The sequence below is a fragment of the Nicotiana tabacum genome, chromosome 10, assembly GCF_000715075.1.
Source record: "Nicotiana tabacum cultivar K326 chromosome 10, ASM71507v2, whole genome shotgun sequence".
Taxonomy (NCBI): Eukaryota; Viridiplantae; Streptophyta; class Magnoliopsida; order Solanales; family Solanaceae; genus Nicotiana; species Nicotiana tabacum.
This window is the reverse complement of record NC_134089.1, coordinates 4629956-4648804: the sequence shown is the minus strand read 5'-3', so window position 1 is coordinate 4648804 and position 18849 is coordinate 4629956. Positions and strand designations below refer to the sequence as shown.

The 18849-nt window shown below is 34.0% G+C and overlaps 2 protein-coding genes and 1 non-coding gene across 3 annotated transcripts; all 3 read right to left on the bottom strand.

Annotated features, from left to right (window-relative positions):
• Nucleotides 1-1584: 1584 nt before the first annotated feature.
• LOC107767728 (protein ELC-like) lies at nt 1585-3566 on the bottom strand. Its single transcript, XM_016586813.2, has one exon. It carries the CDS (start codon nt 3372-3374, stop codon nt 2139-2141), a length of 1236 nt encoding a protein of 411 aa, XP_016442299.1. The 5' UTR covers nt 3375-3566; the 3' UTR covers nt 1585-2138.
• A 4220-nt stretch (nt 3567-7786) lies between these two features.
• Nucleotides 7787-8704, bottom strand: LOC107767729 (uncharacterized). The gene has a single exon (XM_016586814.2). It carries the CDS (start codon nt 8702-8704, stop codon nt 7787-7789), a length of 918 nt encoding a protein of 305 aa, XP_016442300.1.
• A 6009-nt stretch (nt 8705-14713) lies between these two features.
• On the bottom strand, nt 14714-14818 carry LOC142165671 (small nucleolar RNA R71). Its single transcript, XR_012696322.1, has one exon. It is a non-coding gene; the product is annotated as a small nucleolar RNA R71 (small nucleolar RNA).
• Between the last annotated feature and the right edge of the window lie 4031 nt (nt 14819-18849).

The window sequence follows — 18849 nt, the reverse complement described above, 5'->3', positions numbered from 1 at the left end:
CTACATGTGCCAAAGCAACTCTGAAACAATCAACCATTTATTTCTTCACTGTCCAGTTGCAACAGACATATGGTCCATGTTTCTTTCACTTTTTGGTTTGCGTTGGACAATGCCATGTAGTGTCAAGGAAGTTTTTGTGAGTTGGAGTTCATGGAAAATTGAGAAGTCCATCAAGAAAATCTGGTCTATGGTTCCTGCTGCTATATTTTGGTGCTTATGGACAAAAAGGAATCAAAGATGCTTTGATGGCATCTCAACTGCTAGATACCTACTTAAGGCTAGATGTTTGGTCACTCTTTTTAGTTGGGTTAAACTCTCCCCTCTGTATAACTCTGACCAATTTATGGAATTTATCAGCTCTCTAGTCTTATGATAGATTTTTTGTTGCTCTCGTCTTAGGAGCTGATATCTTCTTTTATTTTGTAATACGTGTGGATGCTTTTGTCAATAATACACCACTTACTTCATCAAAAAAAAAAAAAAAAAAAACTGCAAATTTGCCTCACCCCTTTTTCAAATGTAAACAGCAGATATTTGGGGGAAAAAAAAGAAGGAAAAAGAACCATCTTCTAGTATTGATAAACAGAATATGAGGGAAACACCTAACTTGCAAGAGAAGTTTAAAACTATCCTACTATTACATTTCTTCTCTCTATTTGTGCACTGAAGATAGTCATCTGTTTTTACTTTGTTCTTATGTACATCATTCTGGAAGTACTTAATAATCACGGGGATTAGACAAATTTGAACTTTAATATGATGTTTTTTCCTGTCAAACTAACTTATCAGACATAATTTTAATGTTTTCTTCCTCTACCATCAATAAAATATAAGTCAAATTAATATATTAAGCTCTGAGTCAAATCAACTACTATCAAGGGAGTAACCCCCCTCCCCAATTTCAATAACAAGGCAGAGCTAAGTATAGTTTAGAGGAAGCAACAAACTTAAGTATTTCTAATGAATGACTAGAAATAAACTACTTGACATATGTTTTGGTCCCTTGATATTTAGACGAAGTCAGTGTGAATTTAATCATTTTCTCTTCACTGCCACTTTGGAATTTAAACATTCGTTTCATAATGGGGTACAAATACCACAAGGAACAGCATTCTATAAGTAAGGACTTGCTTAGTATTTACCCACTCTAGCTGAACTTTAGATGGCTCTGAATGTACAGAAAATTCCAAACACATAGATCTTATTCAACTCGTAGACATCATTTACATAAATCGCATCTTATGTTACTTCAAGATCAGGTACACAACAACAGAAGTTAGAGTCCCAAATAGTTTTTGTGAATTCAGAGAGAACAAAAAAGGCTTATAAAACTCAACTGACATGCCCCTGAATCATAGCTATACAAAGAAGTCTGGTAAAAATATGCCAGTAAATTAGGAAAAGATTGCTGATCGCTATATCTGTACCTTCCCAAAAGGCCCAAAAACATAATTTATCTCCTATATTCACCTTGAAGTTTGTTTTTGGTATATCTAATAAGCACTTACACTTCAATTCTAACAGTGTCATGACAATGCGACAGCGAATGAACATAAGTCCAAATGCTTTAGTAAGAGAAAAATATTTTGGAACTTTTTTATTTATAACCGAGAAATATCCAAGGGCAAGTTGGTGTACAGTTCAAAACTCGGTGTATAATGGGGCCATTTTGGAACTTCTGGTGATACATTCACATTATAAGTAGTAAGCAAAGGAAGCATAGGAAGTAAAACGAGTTCTCAAGTATACAAAGGAAAGATAACTTACAAAATGACTACTTGGTACAAATGACCATGCCAAGAACCATCTTAGGTATAAGTATACAGATATTGTACTTGTCACAACTCATTCTTTGAAAGTAAAGACATAAGCTAATCATTGGTCCCAATTCCAATTAGACTTGCAAAGACTCGAAAAGAGATTAAATAAATGGGGATATCAATTATTCATGAAAATCCCTTAAATCGCTCTATATCTTTGCTAACTGATACAATCTCTGAAGAACATAAAAAACCCCACGCCAATATGTAGTGTCAAAATCTCTTTGTGCAGAAATAAAGCATTGACATACTATTCACAAATAATCTACCTTAAAAATAATACTAACAGTACACACGTAATTCCAAGTAATTCAACATCTAGGACAACGCATATTGAGATATTCTAGAAGCCATATTAGCAACTTGAGCCTGCATCTGAGCGGCCCTAACCTTCGAAGCCGTGGCACGATGAATGAATTGCTCGCGTGACAACAACCTTACATTCCTCAAGTACTGATCAAATGGAATTGTCCCGTCCTGTATAGCTTTATCCAATGAATAAATCACATCCTCCATAGCCAAATCCGAGGCCGTACAATCCGACATCTGTTTTGAAAGACTATCACAAGGCTCAAACGCCTCGTCCACATTCACATCCCCATTCCCAATTTTCTTCAATTTTGCTTCGTTATCTCTAACCCAACCTTCTAACACATCAGTATTCATCAAAACCATTTGCAATTGCTGCTCTAATCCCTCCTTTTCGTCAAGCATTTCCGTAACCCCTTTCCTCAACTCCTTCTCTCGCCGCCTCAACACTCCTTGTGCACTATACAACCCGTCCATATCTGCCTCCCTCACCTTCCTCAACCTTTCAATATCACTATGCAATTTTCCCACAAGGTTATCTATTGCATTCCTCTTATACACCTCCGACGGATCATCCATTATCCTCCCTACCCCACCACCACCACTCCCATAAGGCGATGGCGGGTACATTCGAGGAGGTATCGCAGGTCGGGTTGACCCGCTACTCGAAAAACTAGTACCTGGCGGGGGATGCGGGTTCGGGTTTGGATTGGGGTTCGGGTTTGCGTTTGGGCGACGTTGGGAGTACAAAGGGGGATCACGGCTAAAGAAATGACTCAAATTACCAGCCAAATCAACGAGATTCGAGCTTGGGTAAACCCAATTACTCAAATAAGGAATCGAAACGATACCTGAAGGGTTCACGAAAGGATGCTGGCGCTTGATGATCATGTCGCGCGTGGGGTTGACGAAAACCAACGGCGCGTGACGAGGGTAAGACTCCATTAACCAGATGATTACCGGGATGTTGTAGGTGACGCCTTGATAGACCATCGGAACGGTGCCGTCTGATTGAAGGAGGTTAACGGTACGGCCGTCGTTGTGAGTGAAGGTAGCGGTTTTGGGTTGAAGAGAAGGACACGTGTCGGTTAAGGAAACGAGGTGTTGACGGATTTGCCATTTGACGTCTTCGGAGTAAGGGAGAGAAGAAGGGCCACGTTGGGAGAGAACGTTGCTTAAGAATTGTTGGGTGTATTGGTTGGAAGACGGGGAGTGAACTGCCGGCGGAGGTGGTGGTGGTGCCATTGTTGATCGGAAGGGAAAAAACGACGTCGGATTTCGATCAGTTCCGGCGATTGAAGAAGGAAGAGTTGGAGCTAACCTTTTACTTTTTGAAGCGTTTGTAAGCTACTTTGACTTGATGAAATTATTATTTAGAAAGTTTGGATTTCAATTTGGAAAAACATGGTGAACAACAAATTTTGGTATGTTTAATGACTGAAAATTTTGAACAAAATATGACTGAAATTATTGTTTATTTATGAGAAGAAAAAATAATTAATCAAAAAAATATTTTTCATCTTTGGTTTCCACCATTTACAGAGCCTGTTTGGCCATAAATAAAAAAATTCACTTTTTTTCAAAAAAAAAAAATTTATTTTTTTCGAAATTAGTGTTTGGTCATAATTTTTCAATTTTCACTTGAAAATAAATTTTGAAATTTTTCGAAAATTTGAAAAACTCCAAAAAATCATTTGTCAAAATTTTCACTTAGATTACTCGTAAAAATTCAAAACAGCCCAAAATTATATTCATATCCAAACACAACTCTAATTTTCATTTGAAAAAATTCTCACTTTTTTTTTTTTTTTGAAATTTTACAATTCCTATGTCCAGACGCCCACATAATTTTTCCACCTTTTTAAAAAACCTTTGCAAATTTTCGCTCTTCAAAAGCACAAGGTTTCACCCAAGTACTTTTCAAAAACGTGTTTTTGCGAAGAAGTTACTTTTTCTGCTTCTCAAAAATTATTTTTTCTTTTACTCAAAAATATTTTTTTTTCTCTAAAAGTTTAGCTAAACACCTTAACTTTGAAAAAACAATATTTTTAATAAAAAAAAGTTTGGCCAAATAGGCTATTGTACTAAAGTTTTTCCTTAAGAGGTAATCAAAATTCCTCGTTTTTCCAGTTGTGTAGCATAGCGCAATGCAACACGTGTTATGTTTGCAAAACTTATTAAAACATGACAAAATATAAATAGTGGCTTCAAAAGGGGCTATTTGTGCACTTCAGTCCTCTTATGCTTGGGCTGTGAGTTGAGTTGTTAGCGCAGACCAAACCTGATAAAGATGGCCCAAGCTTTAACCTTTTAGTTGTTGGTAGTAATGACACCAAGTAGTCATTCTAAAGGACTGTTATTTAGGAATTAGTTTGTGGGTCCTGAATTTTAATTTTTTAGTTTAATTTTTCAGGACAAAAATATTTTGGGCTGTCCTTAATTTTTTTGTAGCAGTCAAGGTACTTTATATACTCTCGGATATATAATTCATGTTTTTACACCTTATTGGTAAAGGTATACGAAGTAGGATTAGTTACCTCCTAAAGCAAAGATTGATACTTTATTTATTTTAAATAAATACTATTTTAAAAAATTATATTTCATAACTATCTTTTAATTTTTTATAGCCAAATATCTATTTATGTTCACCTCCTACCCTTAAGCCATAAAATAAGCTTTGTATTATTTTTCCCTCTCTTATCCCCTCAAATTTCTCCTATCCCCTACCCCATATCTATTCTCCCTATCTCTCTCTCTATTTCCCGATGTTTTCTCCTCCGCCGGACGCTGGAGCAATTGCCACCGTCACCGTTCGACCGTGGCCGTTATTCATTGATACCGCCACCCTCTGCCTCCCAATCTCATTCTCTGATGCAACATATCGGATCAATAAAAACCTCCGTTATTTCGCCGGTAATTACGTGCTAATCGTCGGCAACCGGAGGCAACGGTGACGGCGAGCGAGGGCTGGATACTGATGTTACTTCAACGAGACGACATTAGGGTTGTTCTTGAACAAAGACGACGGAGTTGGGGGCTGAGCAACTTTGAATTTTCTGTTAATATATTTCAATGTATCTCGCTGTATTTCATTGTCTTTTTTTCACTGTATTTCAATATATCTCATTGTATTCTATGTATTTCATTGTATTCATTATTTTTTTTCCATTGTATTTCAATGTATCACATTGTATTCTATGTATTTCATTATTTTCACTGTCTTGCTATATTCCATGAATGTATTCATATGCTTGTTTTAATTAATATAAGCTATGTATTCAGACGTATTATATAATTTCTCTGAAGATTGCTATGTTTTTGGGGTGTTTTTCGATTGAGAATTTTTTTTATAACTGGAAATACAAAATTTGTGTGTTATAATTGAGTTTGTTGAGTTATATTAGGAGTTTATTATGTTAATTGATCCACTTTCCGTTTAAAAACAGTGTAATCCCCCGTTTCACGCCGTGAATACAGTCGAATACGGTCGAATATAATAATCTATCCAGCTGTAATCCCATGTTTCATGCCATGAATACAGTCGAATACACTCGAATACAAAAATCTGTCTAGCTGTAATCCTATGTTTCACGCCTAGAAATGCTACTGTATTCATGAATACAGTGACTTAAATATATCGAATACACTCTAAAAAATCTCAAAACATAGCTATAGGAAGTAATATAGTAAATGGTAGCTACAACTAGCTAATAACCACTAAAACATAGTAGCTTCTGAAAGTTTCTCTACGAAGTACATACATGTTGAATATTTTATAAAAAGAAATTAAATAAATATGAAGTGTATTATTTTTCATGATGGACACTTTCGCGTAATTTCTTTTGTCCATCCGGGATATAAATGTCCCTACGAAAATTTGTCCTTTTTTCACTTTCAGCCCGCATCAGAAATTATTTACATTCGGTAATCGAAAAAGTGTATAATTTTAGTATATAACATACATAATGTACATATAATACACAAAAAATAATATATTTTTTGACTATTATTTTAAAAGCGACTATACATTATTATTTTCATGGAAAATTTTCAGAGATAAATAAAGCCCATGTTATCAATTTTATAAGATTCAAAATAAACAATCCTTTTTGCCCATCTCATGGCATGTGCACTTATTTTTGTACCTTCTATTCCTTCCTATTTTATGGGGAAGTTTGCATCATTTCTTTCTACAATAAATTCTCTTAAACCCTTCTGACACAAGAATTTCCATGAAACAGCTCTAACAAGTATTGCAAAGGTAAGAAAAGAGATCCATACAAGATTGCCATTTATGCCTGCCCATTGGGCTAAACCAAATCCTAACTACTATTTTGTTTGGCTAAGCTTTTAAAATCAGCTTATTTATTTGACGAGAAGTAATTTTTATTTGATTAATTAATTTATAAAGTATTTTTGAGCATTAATTAGTTTTTGGCCATGTTCTTAAAAAGTGTTTCTAAGTGTATTTTTCTTCAAAGTTTTTTCGAGAAAAAACTTTTATGGAGAAACTACTTTTTTGCTGCTTCTCAAAAATTATTTCCACTTCTACTCAAAATCACTTTTCTTCTTCTAAAAGCTTGGCAAAACACCTTAACTTTAGAAGCACTTTTGGATAAGGCAAAAATGTCATATTCTTTACTTTTGAAATAAATCAATGAAATAAAAAGGAAAGAAAAACAGATTCTTTACTTTTGAAATTTGGTTCTCCTAACAAGGCAGAAATGGCATATTCTCAAATCTTGCGTGACAAGAGCATATCCACAATACAAAAATTGGAGATTTTTTTTATAGAAAAAAACGAGAAAAGTCCTATTTTCAATTATTTAATTGGGGCCTATTTTGTGAAGAGAAACAGAATCATGGCTTTTTAGCACTAGTAATTGTCAAAATGGCATTTTCAGCACCAGTATTAGTAAAAAATTTGATGTGTAAGCATAACAAGTAATATCGAATTAGTAGTTTTCTCAAATATATTTCTCTAAAGATAGAAAAAAAAAGAATCACTAAAGGATATGGCAGGGTGTATGGAAAACCTATACTCTTAGGCAGAGATTTCGGGTTCCTACGAACGAAGAAATTCCTGGTAGAAGCATTTTTCCTTAAATAGTCCTATACGGCGCGAATCCAAATTAACTGGTCGGGGCAGTGCATACGAATAGAGGCGGACCTAGAATTTCAACATGACAACGCACCACTATTTTACTCAACCAGTGCCCCTAAAGACTTTTAATGTTCATGGTGCCAAGTTATTTATATAATCATTTTTAAGATATGCACATAATATACACAAGATTTCTGCCGAAATTTACGGGATCCGATAGTCTCTCAATACTACACATAAGTCCGTCTCTCCATACAGATACTGAATAATTAAACAAAAAATAATTGATAGGGAAAAGAAGGAGAAGAAACAGAGGACAGCACAAAAGAAAAAAGATGAAAAGACAAGAAACAGTTAACAAAAAATATTGCAGAGAACTGAAAAATATGAAGACTTTGAAAAGTAAATATTCATTTACAATTCCATATCTGAATTAACCAAACTCCTTAAAATAACCATGACCATTCCTATATATCTTCAACAAAAAAGAAGAAGATAAATAAGAAACAAAGAACTAAAATAAAAAACTATAACATGAACTCTTTTTTCTAAATTAATCAGGATTTTTACTGGCACAAATCAACAAAGAAAATCCAACTTTTTCTTGTTCTTTTTGCTGCAAATTCTTCTCTTCTAACCATAACCTACTATCCAAACCACTCCTTGTTCTAAACATAAACATAGCAAATCCAGATTTTGAGTTAAACAACCAATCATGAGCATCCCACATCATATCTATCAACAATCCATCCAAAAAAATCGTCTGATTTCCGCGAAAATTCCATTGTAATCTCTTAACCTGAATAACATTTTTCTTATCAATTGTAACACACAAAGCTGAATTCTTGAATATGTCATTTGTACTCTTTTTTTCTTCTCCTGTGCACTTAATCAGTATATCATGACATTTTCCACTGTCACAGAACTTAACTTTAGTTGCAAAAATACAGCTGCCTGAAAAATTTTCACTTCTTGAAACCAATGTAAATCTCGCCATTCCAACATTAGAAATTGAATTCTCGAACTCGATCTCTTGTTCCATGTCTCCTAGTACTAACCCCACCTCAGAATTCACTAACACTTTTACGTAAAACCCGTTGATCGGTTCAGGACCTGCTTCATATATAGCACTAGAAAGATCCCAGAAAATATTGAATATTGAGTTAAAGCATTCAATAGTTTTTGAGCCTTTTGCCTTGTCTATTTTCTTGAAATTCTTGTTAAATTTGGAGGAAGAACAAGGATAGTCACTTATGCTAATTGAGAACCCTTGTTCTAATAAGCTACACCATGTGATTTTGATGAAAAACTGCTTTTCTGTGTAGAGTTTGACTTTGTAAAGACAAGTAACAACATTTTGGATTGAAGGAATTAGGTTTGGTGATAAATAAACATGATTTTTTGGACCTGAACAATATGAATCTGTTACTTTTATAGCATGTTCATTGTAACAACTTGCTATATTTCTCATTCTTTCTTGAAAAAAAAGAGAGAGTAATATATTTGATTATTTGATTCTTGTGAAGTAAAGGAAGATAGAAAAGAAGGGTGTTTTTAAGTATTTTTTGGATTATACTTAGCTGTTGTAGAAAGGAAAATGAGGGGTTTGAAATTTGTAGAAGAAAAGAGAATTTGTAGGTTCTTTTCTTCTTCAAATAGTTGTTTCTTACTTGAAAGGTTTGTTTTAGTATGTAACTGAAAAGAAGAAGAAAAACCAATAGAGAGAAAATCCAGGTTTTGGCCAGGTCATGGCCAATTAATAAGGATTCTCTGACCTAAAAATTCTAAATAATTATATTAAACAGTTAGAAGAATAGAAGGCCTTATTAATTTTCATAAAGAGTTTCTTTAATTAGAGGGGCAGCTCGGTGCACGAAATATTTCGCATTCACGTAGGGTTCGAAGAAGGGTCGTACCTTAAGGGAGTATGATATCTCCAACTTATTCTAATGCAAACATCAATAGCGTATTTCATGGCTAGAGACTGTGACCAATGGGCTACACAAAGACAACTTTACCGTTATTTTGAGGCTTCCCTTCCCTAAAGAGTTTCTTTAATTAAGTAGTACAAATTTTCATTGACAGTTCAATTGTTATGTCTAATTAAAGGGCAACTCGGTACATGAAATATTCCGCGTTCATACAGGGTCTGAGGAAGGGCCGCACCCTAAAAGGGAGTGATATTGATAGCCTACTCTAATGAAAGTATCATCGATTGATTCCACGACTCGAACCGTAACCTACGGACCACATGAAAACAAATTTATTGTTGTTCCGAGACTTCCTTTTTAAAAAAGTTTCTTTAATTGAGTAGTACAAATTTTTAGTGACAGTTCAATTGTTTTGTCTAAAAAATTGTTAAGAAGAAATTGTTAAGTTTATTAAGTACTACTATGGTTTGACTTGATCTGATTCTAGTAGAAGTAATGAAGAAAATGCTAGGTGTTCTATTTTATTTTATTTTGATTATCATTATTGTGCTTAACTTGTCGTTTTCTATGATCTGTACTTACTATTTAATTGTTTGCTAATGTCAACTTATTAAAAAAACTAGAAATTAAAAAAAGACAGATGGTTTAACATAAACCTTTGCAGATACATGTGATCATCATTCATTTCAAAGTAAAGAGTTGAGATTGAAACATATCTTGCGTGTCATTTCAAGAAAAAATAATAATATAAGCTAATTCAATATAAAAAGACAGCGTAATACATAAAGTATTCTGCATTCACCTAGGGTCGGGGACGCATCCAAGAGATATGATGTAAACAGTCTAACCTAAAACAAATATTAGTAATTGTTTTCACAGCTCGAACTCGTGACCTATAAATTACACAAGAACAATTTACTCATACCAAGCTAATTCTATATGCCCATACCATAATGTAGAGCTGTTGAAGATGAAAAGAAAAAATGTGATGTCGAGAGATGGGCCCTGTAATTAAAATTAGTCAGAAGGAACCACCAACTACAAATCAAAGCAGGATATTATCAAGAAACTCCTTTTTCTCTTTACTAATTTCTATATATTTTTAAGAGAAATATACATTTTTAGCTGTTTCAAAAAATAATAACCGATAATATATATATTTTTTATGTATATTTATATTATACATAGAACAATATACATCCTTTATATACTTTTTTGCTAGTCGGACCGCCAATTTTGTATTTTTTTCCTACTTTATACAGGTTAATTCATCAAGATAGCCTCCATATTTTCTATTTTACTAGGATTTTTATGAATATTTGATTATTCAGTAATTCTCTTCTATTTTCCTCGTCTTGTTTATTAATAAAATAATTAGATTCGAAAAATGGATTATAACCCAACATCACCTTTTTGGCGAGAGATGTCCTTGTAATTTAAACTACCAACCAAAACAAATAGTTTTTTCAATTTACTCTTTGTTTTTCATTTGTTGTGGACAGAGCCCTGTGAACACACTTCACTTGGAAGTGCGTGGGATTTATAACTCCTAATCAAAAGTTTCGAGTTCGAGTCATATGGGACATGGGCGAAGCTACATTAATTCTATGAGACATGGGCGAAGCTACATTATGATAAGAGCGGTCAATTGACCACCATTCATCAGAAAATTACAATGTATATACAAATAAAATATTAAATTTTAAAGATATATAGTAATAGTATTGAACACCCTTTCTCGGAATTTTTTTTACTTCTTTCAAATTTAGATACCCTTAAAAAATATTCTGGCTTCGTCACTGCTATGAGAAATGGAAAAACTTCAGATAGTGAGCACTTACATAAGACTATGGCTTGGTACAATAGTATAGAGTAAGTATATATATATATATATATATATATATATATATATATATGGAACTTTAGATGTCGATGGATATAGGTATACATAAGATTTTTTTAATCATCTCTATCAATCTCAAAACTCAATTATACTAAGCTGGCCCGTTCAATCAATTATATCAATTATACATAAGATATATATGAAAATTAAAGAAACTTTGGAAATATTTTCTTTTGATCCAATCAAGATGTGCACAAGTTGCATATCAACATTCTTCTTAATACTCCATACGCATTTGCAGTTGAGAACATTAAATTTAGTGAAAATGAACGCAGTGAGAAGTGGACTAAAGAATGGTTCCCTTGAGTTTGTGTCTTTTCCAATCAACTTCCACAGGAATAAAAACAATAATCATATAAATTTATTATGAAGAATTTTAGGTTTTTATTGGATAATAATGAGTTTCGAATTTAGGGATTTATTCGAAATAATCAATAACTAAATTTATAATAATGAAGTCGATTTTTCATTTGTTACTTTATGTGTAGTTCTCTTATTTGCCGGTGCAGTTGCTAAATTCGCCCAATTCCCCTTCATGTATGGTTACCTGATGCCATGGAGGGGCCTAACCCCATTTCAGCTCTTATACATGTTGTTAATATGGTAACGACGGGAATTTTTCTTGTAGCTCGGCTTCGTCCGATTTTCAGAATTATACCTTACATAATGTAACATAGAAGAATATTTGAGTTGAACTTAAAAAAGGAGCGATAATTTATATCGCTGACCCCAATTTTGTTTGGCACTGAGACATGGCTATTGTTGTATACTAAACCCGGCTCAATGATCCAAAAAAAAAAACTTTAGAAGAATAATGTTGCTTCCTTACTATCTAAAACCCTAAGGGGTCGTTTGGTATAAGGTATAAGAAGGTATAGTGCTGGTATAAAAAGTTAATATCACCTTCTTTGTTTGGTTAGCAAACCTGGTATAAGTTATTCCGAGATTAAAATTAGTACCAGGATAACTTATACCTTGTAGAGGGTGAGGTAATTAGTATCGGGAGAAATTATGCAATTGTCATTTTTAATACAATACAACAAACAATGGATAAAAAATAATCCCAGTATAACTAATCTCAACATAACTTATTCCGACACAAGCCGTATTCAAACCAAACTACCCCTAAATCAGCCACCATTATTAGTACACACATTATTTATTATAACCTCTTGAAATACTTTATTTTTCCCTTACTAATATAAACACTAAATCAACCACCGTTATTAGGTCAGAACCTCGTCGCATGTGATGATTCGCACTCCAATAATCACAGAGGAACTGAAATTAATAAGAGTTGTTATACCAGAATGAGGAACATGTTTCGAGGTAATTTAAAAAATATGATTAATTACTTATGCTAAAAGAATTTTAATATATAACTACAAATTAGTACTAGTACTTTCTTCATTAATGTAGAAGGTAATATTAATGGAGGGACTGCTAAAAGAATTTTAATAATAACCCATTAATCAAAACCCTTGGAAGTCTTCAAAAATGAATATAGAGGTGTTAAAAAAAAACCCAAAAAAAATATGAACCAAATTGAAAATCAAATCAAAAAATAGAAAACAAAAGAAGAACAATTGTTCAAGTGACCATAATCACGAGTTCAAATCTCAGTGACCTCTAACTTCTTGTCACGACGCCTCAATCTCAAGCTAGTTAGAATCGGTCGTAGGAATCCTAATTATCATAGATGGTCCGTTTGGATCCAAAATATTTCAATACTCCTGTATTTCAGGGTTATCGAATACTAGAGCTTTTCTAATATGCTTCCATGATTATATATCTTATATACTTGATGTTTAGCTTAAAATATATATATTTATGTATAAGGCCTCATATTTTACTCTTGTTTCGTGAATTTGGGATATTAAATGCTATGATTTATATTAATTTGAAGTGTTTTTACTTGTAGGAATGATTCGGGAGCAAGTAGGGGCGAAACGTGCAAGATTTGAGCTAAAACGAACAAAATCGGAAAAGGAGGCCATTTGGGCGCCACAGGCAGCGCCTAGCGCCACCTGTGGCGCTGAAAACAGTGTTGAAAATATGGGGGCGCTATGGAGGGCGCCGGTGACGCGGATTGTGTCCTATTTTGCCCGGGACACGTTTATTCGACCCTAGACCTATCCAACACGTATAAAAGGAAGACTAAGCCTAATTTTGGGGAGAAGACGCACTTTGGAGCAAAAATACACACGAGAAAAATTGAGGAGCAAGAACATCTCAGAATTCTTCATCTTTTCTAGTATTTTCAATTATTCAAAACTTTTGCAATTGTTTGATTACATAATGAGTGGCTAAATACCCATTGTTCTGGGGTTGTGATTTAGCCATGAATATTGTTGTTTGACATTAACTTAACCTTGATTATAATTCACCAATGTATGGTTGTTTCTTCAATTCTGTGTTTAATTGCTTAATTGTCTGGCCAGCAGTTAGGTTCTATTTACTATCTATGCTATGCTTGGGAAAGCCGTGTCTAGATTAGAGAAGAATTGAAGAGAGCACGATCTGAACCCTTAGGGGGAACAAATTTGTGGTTAGGATAGGAATATACCTAGTCACCGTGCTTAATTAAATATCGTGATCTTAATGCGTTCTTAATATATTGATTTTATAGGAATATAGGTGTTAATCTATTGAGAATAGGTGAGTAGTATTTCGGGAGAAGGCTATGAGAGCATTTATCGATTAATTAGCAACCATGAGTGAATTATATGAAAGGGAGAGTTAACTAGAACACAATACGAATGGTGAAACGATCACAACCCTGGTATACTTGTCTCTACTGAATACACAACAATCAACTCGTTACTTGATAATTTAGTTATTATTTAGAATCGTAGTATAAAATAATCATATTATTGGACTTTGATTTTAGCTGGATTGAATAACAATTTTAGCTAATTAGTGAGTAGTTTACACAAGTCTCTGTGGGTTCGACACTCAACTTATCATTATATTACTTGTCGACCACGTATACTTGCGTGTGCGTTTTGGGAGCAACAAGTTTTTGTCATCATTGTCGGGGACTTGAATATTAGCTACTTGTTAGTTTTTGCTTTAATTGTTTATTTCGTCGAGTCTAACGTTACTTGATTGTTGCTCAGATCTCAAGAACTTTGATTGAATGCGTAGGGTCAGAAGCCAAGACCGACTTCAAGGCTTTGATCCTGAACCTGAGAGAACATTTCACAGGAGGTTGAGGGAAGCAAGGGACATAAATAATATTCAGGCACTTGTTCAATTTCCTGTGGACATGGCAGATGAGCAACCCATGGTTGTTCAGGAGGTGGATGCCCAGCACGCTAATGTCACCTCCAATATAGTGAAGCCCAGGATCACTAGGAACTTTGAGCTGAAACAGAGCATGATCCAGCTACTTCATGCAAACGGGCAATTTATGGGTCTTCCACACGAGGATCCACAGCAGCATATTCTGAACTTCTTGGAGATTAGTGATACTTATATCACTAATGGGGTCATTCCATATTATGTGAGGCTCACACTTTTTCCATTCTCACTATTGGGCGAGGCTAAGCTATGGCTAAAGGCAGAACCAGCTAATTCCATTACAACATGGAATGATTTGGCGAGAAAATTTCTGGCAAGGTTCTTCCCTTCAGGCAAAACTGCAAAGATCAGAAGTGAGATAGTTGCCTTCAAACAGAAAGCAGGAGAATCTTTATACTCAGCTTGGGAAAGGTTCAAGGGGCTACTTAGAGACTGTCCTCATCACAATCAGACGAATGAAGTGTTAGCTCACACTTTCATAGAAGGGCTACATTCTGAAACAAAGATCGTGGTAGATGTTGCAGCTGGGGGTCAAGTGTTGGAGAAAAGCTTTGACGAGATATATGCATTATTGAACAAATTCTCCAAGAGTAATCCGGATTGGAAAGGAGAGATGGGCAGACACATAGTGCAAAAATCTGCAGGGGTTCTTGAGTTAGATGTCATCGCAGCATTATCAGCGCAGATTTCTACACTGACCAATCAAGTCAATCAGATGAACTTGAGTATCAACAAGGAACAGGTACAACCGATACAACATGTTCAAGCTTTTTGTGAAATATGTGGAGAGAGGCACACGAGCGACATATGCCCCGCAAACCCAGAATCTGTCTGCTTTGTGGGTAATTCAAATAGGGGCCAAATAAACCAATATGCGAACACTTACAATCCCAATTGGAGGAACCACCCAAACTTTTCTTGGGGTGGAAACCAGGGTACTCAGAATCAATATAGGCCTCAATCACCTCAACAGCAATATAGACCACCTCAAGTTGAACAAAGTCCTATAAGTCACCTTGAAGACATGTTAAAAAAAGTGATGGCTGAACAACAAGCCTTCTCTCAGAAAGTGATGGCTGAACAGCAAGCCCGTGCCACAACAATGAGAAATTTGGAGCGTCAAATGGGACAGCTTGCCAGTGCTCAAAACACTAGACCAGCTAGAGCTCTTCCAAGTGACAATGAAGTAAATCCTAGGGCGGCCCTTAATGTCGCGTCGTTGAGGAATGGGATACAACTAGAAGAAGTGCAGTCTAAAAAGAGGAAACAAGTGACTTTTAATGAGAGGCCAATCACTATAGAATCAACATCAGAAAAAGCTAAGGAGCCAGAGAAGCCAGATGGAGAGGCGGTGGCTGAGCAACCCCCATAATTGGTTGCAAGTCCACCACCTCCATTCCCTCAAAGATTGCAGAAATTAAGAGATAATGCCACATATAAAAAGTTTCATGATATCTTTAAGCAGGTGCAAATTAATATTCCTTTGGTTGACATCTTACAAGAAGTACCCAAATATGCAAAGTACATCAAGGACATTGTGGCAAAAAAAGGAGGCTAACCGAGTTCGAGGCTGTGGCACACACTGAGGAGTGCAGTTCCAGAATTCAGGGCAAGTTACCTCAGAAATTGAAGGATCCAGGTAGTTTCACTATCCAAATCTCGATTGGTAAACATGTTGTTGGGCGAGCTTTATGTGATCTTGGAGCGAGTGTCGCACCTCCTTTTTCCGACCCCGCGAAGGGCGTAGGAGTTTTTTCTAATTAAAGGACAGTCGAAACGGGATTTGTTTATTTATTTCAGAGTCGCCACTTGGGAGATTTAGGGTGTCCCAAGTCACCAGTTTAATCCCGAATCGAGGAAAAGAATGACTCCATATTACAGTCCGCGAACCAGAAATCCGGATAAGGAATTCTGTTAACCCGGGAGAAGGTGTTAGGCATTCCCGAGTTCCGTGGTTCTAGCACGGTCGCTCAATTGTCATATTTGGCTTATTTATCTGATTTTAATACAATTATGAACCGATGTGCCAATTTTAACTCTTTACCACTTTATTATTATTATTATTTTTAAAAAAAATTGTGAACATCGTTTAAAAACATGTCTTTGGATTGGGACACATAAAATGCATCCACGATCCGGAACGTATTTTTATTCAATGTTTTGGGATTTGGATTTGGGTCGCATAAATGCATACCCGTGTTTAAGAATGTATTATTATTATATCGCGCCTAAAGCAATTAGCGATTTATTACTTTGGGGTAGAGCCGTGAAATTTGCTAAAACGACTCCTCCTTAATTCTAAGCAATTAAATGTACATTTATTGAGGGCCCCGCAATCTATACATTTTATTAAGCGAGGCTCATCTCATTTATTTTCCTAAATGAATAAATCTTAAAGCGACTACATTTTGCTATTTAAAATTAGTCTCTAAAATGAATAAAGAAAATCCTAATTAATTAGATTTTTTTATTATTATTATTTAAGAAAACATGACACGCTAATTGCTTGATTCATACAAATATTGATGAAAAAGGGATTTTATTCTTAATTTCGAAAATTATAAATTAAATAAAAATTCAACAACTAATATTCAAAATAAACAAATATAGCTAGATTAAAACTTAGCATTGTTATTTTTTTAAAAAAATATTATTGAGATTAATTATTCACAATCATTTGAAACTAAATTTAACCATAATTACTAAAGCTTATTAGAAAGTTTATTAGGCTTAAACGTTCTTCTAACCTTGATTAAGATCAAGTCATGCCTTAATGCCTAATTTACGAAGTTTTAATTTAAATTCATGTCTTAGCTAAATTTAGCTAGTTATTCATGATTAACCTACTGTTGATAATCTTGAAACCTTCATAACTAGTGAATTAACCTGTTTTGCCGAACTGATTCATTAAAGACTAACTTATGTTATTTTTTTCTTATTCCAGTTATTATTTAGTAATTCATGAAATAGCTTAAATACAATCAACAAAAGGAACAAAGAAATAAAAACGAAATTAAAACTTCAAATTTTCATTCTTCATATGTATTCACGCTTCATATTTCGGATTACAATAAACAGCTTTTCAGTTGTGTACCTGATATTGGAAGCAAAAGAAAATGAATATGAGAATCAACAACAGCAGTAAAATCAGTACAACACAGCAACAATAGCCCAGCAACAGTAACAACCCAGTAACAGACCGGTGGAGTAGTAATCCAAAAAAAAAAACAAAAGCTTCCAGCTTTTATGAAACAACAATTAATTCTGATTTCAAACAACAAAAGAAAACAGAATATTTTTTTTTAGTTTTTTTTTATATTTGAAAGCTTAAATATTTTTCGGAATTTTCTATCTCTTAAATGTTCAGCCCTTTTCTCTCTCTTATTTTCAGATTTGTTTCTCTCTCCCGTTTTTTTTTGTCTGTGTATTTCTCCTCTCCCCTTTTATTTGTCTTCAAGACTTCACATATATAACACATCCCATAAACCTTTTAATCAATTAAAATCAACCCATTTTCTCTACCAAACCCATTATCTTCCCACTCATCCCCATTATATTAAATAAACATATCACACCACCCCATTATATTTTGTCCCCCATGCTTTATTTAAAATAATGCAAGATTCCCCTTTAATTTAAATCTTGTCCCCCCTTTATATTAAATAATCATATCACAACCCACCCCATTTCATTTTGTCCCCCATGCTTCAAATAAACAATTACAAAATGTACAATTCCTAAACTACCCCCTCCAACCTTACTGAAATTACCAAACTACCCCTGAACGTACTACAAATTTACCAAATTACCCATCAGCTATAACACATCATTTAATCAAACATAACCAAAATATAGACAATATGATCAATTTCTAACAATGTTCAAACAACAATATGAACATGGATGAACATCATAACAACAATATCACATGAACATGATTTTAACAACATTTCAACAACAAATCACATGAACACAAATTGAACAACCAAGAACAACTAAAATTTGATTGAACAATATTTTAGCAACAAACAATCCTATTTTCGGATTCAACAACAACAACAAACAAAGTATGAAGATTTCTAAATTCAATCATATTGAACTTAAAATCAACTCTAACAACATTACAACAAACAATTCTTATATTAAACTTTAAACAAGATTATGAGAACAATTCAAGCAATAATCATAAATGGTAAACAAGAAATCAAACTATACAAAATTCGGATTCAAGATCATCCAAACAAAGTATGAACATGAATGAATCTATTTTAAGACAACAAACATGACGGATTAAACGATTAAAACAATATATTCCTTTAATACAACTAAATTCTTTAAACAAATAACAAGATCGACGAAGAAACAATTATGAACTTAAACTTGAACTTAACAATATTAACAATTTCTAACAATACATAAACACATGAAACAAATTGAAGAAACAATTAATTAAATTTCAATTTGAATCTAACAAACATC